This window comes from Rhagoletis zephyria, unplaced genomic scaffold (genome assembly GCF_001687245.7).
Source record: "Rhagoletis zephyria isolate East Lansing unplaced genomic scaffold, Rhagoletis_zephyria_1.1 Rzeph_scaffold_01105, whole genome shotgun sequence".
In the NCBI taxonomy this organism is placed as follows: domain Eukaryota; kingdom Metazoa; phylum Arthropoda; class Insecta; order Diptera; family Tephritidae; genus Rhagoletis; species Rhagoletis zephyria.
In genome coordinates this window covers 83,901-92,955 of record NW_016158189.1, presented here as the reverse complement: position 1 = coordinate 92,955, position 9,055 = coordinate 83,901, and the positions used below count along the sequence as shown (strand labels likewise).

General features: G+C 42.9%; 1 protein-coding gene across 1 annotated transcript in view; it reads right to left on the bottom strand.

Moving 5' to 3' along the window:
• Positions 1 to 642: 642 nt before the first annotated feature.
• Eip93F (Ecdysone-induced protein 93F) overlaps positions 643 to 9,055 on the bottom strand; it is a 23,550-nt gene continuing 15,137 nt past the window's right edge. Inside the window, exons 6-8 of the mRNA XM_017615947.1 lie at positions 3,821 to 4,931; positions 2,407 to 3,621; positions 643 to 2,286 (exon numbers count right to left, since the gene is read on the bottom strand). Coding sequence (XP_017471436.1) covers positions 1,609 to 2,286; positions 2,407 to 3,621; positions 3,821 to 4,931 — 3,004 coding nt within the window. The 3' untranslated portion in view covers positions 643 to 1,608. The remainder of the gene's footprint in view (positions 2,287 to 2,406; positions 3,622 to 3,820; positions 4,932 to 9,055) is intronic.

Below are 9,055 nucleotides of genomic sequence, written 5' to 3'. Positions count from 1 at the left end.
TATTATATTTTGGGTGTGTTTTTTTTTTGTAGTTTTCGCTTTTATTTTATGCATGTATGTATGTGTGTGTGTATGTATAACAGCTTGTTCACATATACATATATAATTTTCGTATCCCTTTTACGCTGCATTAGCCCTTATACGTTTTTGTTTTTGGTTTTTCTCCTTCACTATTCTACAAGTCGAAACTTTGCTTTGATTTTGTGTTGTTGTTGTTGTAGTTTTTCCACTTTTCTTACTAATAATAAAGACAGACATGCTCTTCTGGCTAAATGCACACATACATATACGTATTACAGTTATTGTATGTATATATGTATCTATTAAATAAAATTTGTTTTCTCGCTTCACTTTTGTCTGTACACTGTACAGTACAAACATTCTATTCATACACAAATCCTCGACTTGGACTGCCTGTCTTCATTGTCGTTTCCTAGTTTTCTTCTTTATCTGTGTGTGTGTGTGTGTGTTTTTGCTGTTGTGTGAGTGTTTACAAGTATTTATGTGCCTAAGTATGTATTCTCGAATACATAATTTCTTATATATGTATGTATGTATATTACCGTTATATATATGTAATTGTATATACTAAGTGAATGTACATAAGTTGCTTGAAGTAAACTAAGAGTTTAAATTCCTCANATATCCCTTTTACGCTGCATTAGCCCTTATACGTTTTTGTTTTTGGTTTTTCTCCTTCACTATTCTACAAGTCGAAACTTTGCTTTGATTTTTGTTGTTGTTGTAGTTTTTCCACTTTTCTTACTTATATTTAATAAAGACAGACATGCTCTTCTGGCTAAATGCACACATACATATACGTATTACAGTTATTGTATGTATATATGTATCTATTAAATAAAATTTGTTTTCTCGCTTCACTTTTGTCTGTACACTGTACACTGTACACTGTACACTGTACAGTACAAACATTCTATTCATACACAAATCCTCGACTTGGACTGCCTGTCTTCATTGTCGTTTCCTAGTTTTCTTCTTTATCTGTGTGTGTGTGTGTGTGTGTGTTTTTGCTGTTGTGTAAGTGTTTACAAGTATTTATGTGCCTAAGTATGTATTCTCGAATACATAATTTCTTATATATGTATGTATGTATATTACCGTTATATATATGTAATTGTATATACTAAGTGAATGTACATAAGTTGCTTGAAGTAAACTAAGAGTTTAAATTCCTCACTTAAATTTTGACTAAACATGTGTTTTGAACCGTTTACCGTTTACCGTTTACTATTTACGGATTACCGTTTACCGTTTACCGATCGGCGATCTTTGATCGCAGATCACTCTTATCACCTTACATAGTGCCACAAGTGTGTATTTGTGTTCGTGTTTGCCCAACAGCTCTAACAGCGTTCCATGCCCGCAGGTTCACTTTGTCCTGTTGCGCTCTCATTGCTGCCCATCTGCTAATGAGTTTAGGTAGTATTTCGCTTTTGCTGGTGTGGCGCTCCACAGCCATGCGCCTGTTCAGCCATGCTTGCGTATCCAACTAAATAGTGAGCCTACATGCGGCGCCTTCACTACATCTCTCCGCATTGGCGCTTGTTACTCCCTCATCAAAGCGCCAAGTCGCCAAGTTGCTCACCTCTATAAGTTCTCTTCGTTTTCCTGTTCTGCCTTGATTTGCGCTAACTTCTCCTGCAGTATTGAGGTGCCACCCAACGTAGGTCCGCCCGCACGTCCTAAATTCATAAGTGGCTCCACGTTCGGCATCAGCGCGCTTACGCCCGCATTACATCCACTGCCATTCAGATCGGCCACTAGCTTGCTGCTACTGCTGTTGTTGTGATTTGGCATGAGATCGCTTGGTATGCTGCTGGTGTCGGTTTCGGCGGAATCATGTGACGTTAGTCGGCTTCGGCTACGACTGCGATGCTGTTGCTGCTGCTGGTGCTGGTGCTGGTGGTGTAGGTGTTGATGCTGCAGCTGCAGCTCGTTTGTGGCGCTGAAACTACCTTTATTGTTGTTGTTGTGCTCGTAGCTCACATCGTCGGTGCCGCTGCGCGAGGCGTCGTCGTCATCATCGTCACCGCCGCTGCTGTGTTGTGGACTACCGCGTTCGCGTTTGATTTCGGTGTAGGCGAGCGGGCTGCCGCCGCGTTTAGCACCTATGCTCATGAGATGATCGCTGGTATTGTTGCTGCTGCTGACGTATGGAGGCAGGCCGCTTTTCTTAATGAGCAATTGGTCTAGCAGTGCGCCGCCGGCGCCAGCGCTGGTACTGGGTGGCGGTCCAACGTCGGTGCTCTTGCGATCGAGCGTCTTNCTGACGTATGGAGGCAGGCCGCTTTTCTTAATGAGCAATTGGTCTAGCAGTGCGCCGCCGGCGCCAGCACTGGTACTGGGTGGCGGTCCAACGTCGGTGCTCTTGCGATCGAGCGTCTTGCGTATGATGCCATCGAGTATTGAGGAACCATTGGCGCCGCCACCCTCATACAAATTCTCAGCGATCTCGCGCGCGCTCTTCATATTCAGCGCATGACCAGCCGCAGCAGAGAGCGGGCTGGCGATAGGACTGGGGCTGTTAGCATTCGAGGGCGTCCCTGCTGATGCGCTAACTCGTAACGCTTCTTCGGTGTAGCGCTGAGCTGCGTTTTGCGCCGCCACTGTGTTGCGGTTGAACTCCATGTGCATTGGGTTGAATGCTGGCGTGTGATTCCAAAACAGATGTCCCGGGTATTGCATGGGATCGAAGATGGGAAGTTTCATGCCATTTGGCGCAGTGGTGGGGAAGGCCGCCGCTGCCGAGTTGCTGTTACCCTTAAGTGTTTCGTTGAGCTTGGCATTCGAGCCGCTCGCGCCGCCCAGCTTGATTTTACTGAGATTGTTATGGTGACCAGGAATGTTGGAGTTGGACTTGCCCGATGTCGAGCTGCTGCTGCCATCCAGACCGGGCTGGGGCTTGGGCTCCCGCTTGCGCGGTCGCATCAGATGCCGCTCCTTCACTTTGTACTCGAGCGTCGAATGCGGTACGCCGAAGTAGCTACCTGCACGATGCACCGACATTTCCCCGCGTTGCACTGCGCGCACTGCCTCGATTAAGCTATCGCGGTCATAGTTGCGGTACTTGCCGCGCTTGGGTCGCGTACCTTTGCCGGCGGCAAGCGCTGCTGCTTCCTGACGGCTAAGGTGGTGCGAATGATGGTGATGTGCATTATGTAGGTGCGTTTGATGGTACGCGTGCGAGTTGTGTGCGCTGGGAACGGTGCCTGCCGCGCCTGCACTGACAGCCGCTAACAAATTGGGGGCGGCGCCAAAGCGAGTGGTATCCGTACCGCCTATATTCTTCACCACCGAAATTGTAGGTTTCTTGTAATCGCCACTGCCGCCGCTATTGTTGTTGCTCGAGCGTTCCATGTCCAGGCACAGGCCGAGCATCGGCGCTGAAGCGGCGGCGACTGCAGCTGCTGCCGCATGCGCCTCCTGGTTGGCCTGTTCATTCATGGTGCGGTGAATGCCTCGCGCGATTACATCTCGAAAGCTGAACGACGGAGGTGATTGGCGGTGTTGCAGCAGCGGGGGTGAAATCACTGAGAGATCATTACCCTGGCGCCCGACAGAGGTCGAGCTGCCATTGTTGCTTACGGCTGCCACCGCGGCAGCCAGCATTGAGCTGGCGATGCGTGGTGAGGGCGCGGAGTGCGGACTGTCGCCATTGGGATTTGGCATTGAGTTGGCGTTGGAGTTGTTGCACAGTAAAGGTGGCGAGCAGGTGGAGCGTGCGACACCTGATGTCGGCGTGGGTGTGTTTGCCGCAGGTTTATAGGACGGAATCTTGAGAATCGACGAAGCCAGGTCNGGCCAGCATTGAGCTGGCGATGCGCGGTGAGGGCGCGGAGTGCGGACTGTCGCCATTGGGATTTGGCATTGAGTTGGCGTTGGAGTTGTTGCACAGCAAAGGTGGCGAGCAGGTGGAGCGTGCGACACCTGATGACGGCGTGGGTGTATTTGCCGCAGGTTTATAGGACGGAATCTTGAGAATCGACGAAGCCAGGTCCTCACCAATTGGTTCGTGCGTGTCAATCGAACCCGTCGTTTCTGGAGTATCTGATTTGGGCAAGCGTTGCGCAGCGTATACCGCGGAGTGCTGCTGCAACTTATGCGTCGACAGTGGCAGATCCATTATGTTGGGTTTACCGTTATTAATGAGTCCCTCCACATTCAAATCGCCGGCTGTGTGTGCTTCCAGCATATCCTTCAGATTGGCGACGAGATCACGCAGGGTAACAGGTTGATCTGCGCGCTGCTGTAAAGCGCCGAAGCTGGTAAGCGTGAATAAAAACGCCTGCAAAATGGCAAACGTTGTATCCAGACCTGCCTGCGGTGATTGTTGCGGCTGCGGCGTGGCGCTGCTCGAAGGTGTGCCAGAGTCACGCTTGGCGGCGGCATCAACGTACAGGGCGTTTGACTTGGGCGACAACGAAGGAGCGCAGTTTGTCGCGTCACTGTCCGCATCATGTCTCGCTGACGCGTCACTATTGCCAGTATTTATGCATAGTTTGCGCAATGATTGCGTCGCGCTTAGACGGCTGGCGAGCTCTTGTAGAGCGGAATGTGTGGCGGGTTCTGATGGTTGCGGTGTTGAGGCGTTGCTTCCATGTCCACCGGCCATGAGCGAACTGCCATCAGCAGCGCTATATTCATCGCCTGACAAATCCTTGTCCATTTCCAGGCCTTGCAATAGAGCGTTGGTTAGGTGGGCGTTGGCGCGTTTGCCACCCATCGCAAGGCGTGTTGGTCTTGTGCGACTGGTCGTCGACGACGTGCTGCTGCTGCTGAATTGGCCCGCCGGTTTGCGGATACTTGCGCTGTATTTACCACTGAGTAGATCTTGAACGGCGCTGCTTAGCGCGTCATCGGTGTAGGGGTGGCGTGCAGAGAGTGTGGGCGTGGTCCGTGGTGTTTTCGATCTGAAAGCAGAGGGGAATTATTTAGATAGGCAGCATCATTGGAAATAGGAGATAAAAGAATAATAAAAATTGGAAAGTCCGGCAATACTACCAATTTCGACGAAAAGACGGTAGCATGAGAAAAATCGTACATATAAGATTTCATGAATTCATGAATTTAAATATTTAATTAAAATTCACCGAATCATTCTGTATACCTCCCTGTCATAATTGCAATTCTCAACTACTTCTGAAATGCTCGAAATTCGTTCCGCGTTTAAGCAAAACGCCTACAACCGCATTTACTTTTCATATTTTTTTGTTTTGCTAAAATTACAACAAATTTAAATATATTACAAAAGTTTATCAATTTATGACGAATCAAATAAAAATAAATTACACAAAACCAAATTGGCACACTGAACCTTCATTGTCCAATCACTTATCAGCGCAATGCAATGCAGCGCAACAACAAAAACAAAGGAAAGGCGAATTTCGTAAATTATATTTGTACATACATACATATGTATGTATGTGTGTATGTGTGTATGGTTTGTGCAAAAGTACGCGCACAATACATAACAACAATGATAAGGACAACAACAGCTACATTGCAGATATTTGGAAATAAATTTAGCTCAATCGACTGCAGAGAATATACATACATACATACATAAACGGAAGCGCATTTGCACGCTTTGATGAAGTGGGTTACGTAATGCGCTTCGATTGTACTTAAAATGACACAACAAAGGCGAAGATTTCGATATTATATGCATGTATATACACATATGTACACAGAGTGTTTAAACAATGGTAATCTTATCGGATATTGATAAAAAAAAAAAGTTCCTTCTTACCAAATAATTTGTTGGATTTATGAAATGAAAATATACATACATACCTATGAATAAGTACATGCAACGCCTTGATGCAATCATTACTCAAAAGTGAAGAAATGCGTAATTTGGTAAGCCCTATGCCATTCCGCGCATACTAATGATTCATTAATACTACCCATAAAAATACACATCCAGATTAGGGTGTACGATTATTCGCCTTCTTCGAAAGCCGGTTACACCCCACTAAATATAAAAAACTGCTTTTAACCGGTTAGGAAAAAACGAGTCAATCACCCTAATAAATACATCACACTACTGCTTGTAAATTATAGATGTTGGTCAACTCATATCTCTCGTGATTGCTGCATTTTCCTACGAGCATATGCCAGGAGTGCGACAAAATGTATAACTTTTAGTTAACTAGAAAAAGCTTACTTGAAACTAGTTGAAAAGTAATGTGCGTGTCATGCAGACATAGTCGGCAGTTTTTTTGAATACCTTTCTTTTCTGCACTTCAAAGATACTTTTTCGAATTCAGACAAAAAAAAATGAAGATCGAAATTTTATATTATCATTTTGATGTTATGTTTGACGGAATTCGAATTGAAAACAAAATTTTTTTTTTAATAAAACTTTATACCCAAAAGTAGTTAGTTGACATCTAATGCAGAGGTAACCGCCTTTGACTCTTTCGCGGTTAGCTATCCTCTAAAGAAAATATACAGATAATGGTGACCCTTAGTTCCTTCCTAATAAACTACAAGTTAACTTATAGTTAGATATATTTCCGGCGCGATTGTGAAAATGTATTGATATTTTCTAACAGACCAATTGTGGCAACTGTCGTTCGACCACCACCACAGTCTTTCGAAAGGCAATTGTCATTTCTGGCAACCATCGTGAATGCTCTTCGTTACCTTTCACAAGACTAACTGAAATATCTGTTAACGTTTTTCCGTTTATCTATAAGCAATAAGTTTTATATACATTAAATTAAAAAGAAATTGTTGTTCTTATTAAAGCTAAATAACTAAAAATGGAGGGAAAAAAATAATTTAAAAAAGAAACAGTAAATTACGTTAAAAATTAAAAAATTTAAAGAAAACTAAATTTATAAAATATTAATTAATAAGAGAAATAATAAATGAAAACAGCTCCTAAAAAATAAATTAAATAAAAGTAAATATTTTTTTTTTTAAATTACATATATACATAATCTAAAAAGTAAGAAAAAAAATAAAACAAATCAAATGTTTTAAAAGTGAAACGAAAATAGAAAAATATATATTTTTTAAACAATAAAATCTTAAGATTAAAAAAAAATAACAAAAACAAATAGGTAAAAAAAGAAAAAAATGCTTTTAAAAATTAAATGAAGTAAAAACTTAATATTTTAAAACAATAGTCTAAAAATAAAATTAAAACAAGAAAAAAATAACAAGTTTCTAAAAAATAGAAAACTAAAATATATATACCCATATACATTAGAGTGGTCAAAAAAAATTTTACGAGACAGGGTTGGGGGCACCCGCCAAAATTTTTCCTCTCCCCAAAAGAGCTGCTGGCACCAAACTCCACGTTTCTAAGTAAGTAAGTTGATACAATGGCCCTTGGGTAGAACATTGGATATTCATGCGTACTATAGGAATAGTAAGGATCAAAAATGAAATCTATCCCTCACCAATATTTTAATTATACCTATTCATAAGCCGCTCGAAGACGGTGGGCAGCCGGGTGCAACTTAACATTGCCCTTACATTATCCTGTCATTAACTGACTGACGTCACTCTTCTTGTGTGTGCTCTCCTCCTTGCATTGCCACTCTAATTTTGGCTCTACAACCGGCGCGTTCTACGGCAAAATACTCATAAAACTCGTAAATCTTTATTCACGTAATTTACCCTTCGACTTTCATATTTTTAGCGAAACTTCTACAAAAATCGAAATGTGATTCTTGTGTGTACGAAATTTTTTTGAATTAATTTAAGATGAATATGAAATGAAGGGAACAAAATGGTAAACAAATTGGGGAAAATTAATTATGTGACGGCAGACGCTATTTTATAATTCCATAATTTAGTACCTTAAGCCGTTTAGTAAAGTAAGAGCAGAAATTTAAAATAATATAACATCTTTAATATCATTTGAATATGTTTATTTATGTATACAAATTTGGGATGACTCACAGGTATAAACTGTATACATATAAAAATGCGAATTTGGATCAAGCAAGCAACAAATTTTTGTACCTCATGCTAAGGTCAGGAAAAATATCCGTTTCAGGGATAATGGACTTTATGAGAAGCCTTTTCATGACGAAAATACACTTGAAGGTTTGGCATCGCTTGCAGAGGGGCGACCGGTGTTAGAAAAAAACGTTTTCTATTTTAGATGTTGCCTAGACCAGGTCGTACGTAGTGGTGGTACGCACCTCTAACAACTCAGCCACAGTGGCTTTACAATCTTCACAACATCGCTTAGTATACTGATTATGTATGTATTTTGTCATTTGACCTCTTCAAGCAACAAAATTTGGCTTTCTAATGCAACTAAATAATTGTCAATGTTTCACGAAAATTGCATGCAACTAAATTAGTTGCGCCAATATTTGTAGAAAGGAAATATAAATAATGACAGCTGTCCCCAAAAGATTCTTCCATCAGCTGGCTACTTTGCCTGCCGCCTGTTTGCCCCGGGCGACCGCCTCACCACTGGCAGCGCACTCAACTCAAGTTCAGACAAGCAGTCAGTGCGCAAATATGTATCAGCCAGCAGCTCTCGCAACAATTTGTCTGCTTTTGTGTCCTCCACTTTGTGTCTGCTTTAAAGACAACGAACGCTCAGCTGAAGCGATTCACACAAACCAATGCTCGCTCATGTACTATGTATATACATATCATCAACGGGATACCCGCACCAGACATATCCTCAATTTGGCAACTGGGCTGTCGTCAAGCTGCAACATCAACACCACCACCACCACAGCTACAGCCCACCCACCACTTGCCTGTCCTGCCGGGCTGGGCTGCCTGCCTCAAATTAATTTTTACGAGGACACAATCAAAAAGCTCTTCACAAAAAATCTGACGTTGCAAATTTGGTTTTTCGAGCGTTTATTATTATACTTTTTATGTGTGAGTGCATCGATACACACACACACACACACGCGCGTCCGTCCATGTGCATGAACACTCATGCAACTGCAGTCAAACCGACCCAGTGCAGCATTGCAAACCCATAGCTTTTAGTTTCACGTTGCAGGAAAGGTCGGAAGTGTGCTGCAAGACGGTGGTTTCGGCTGGG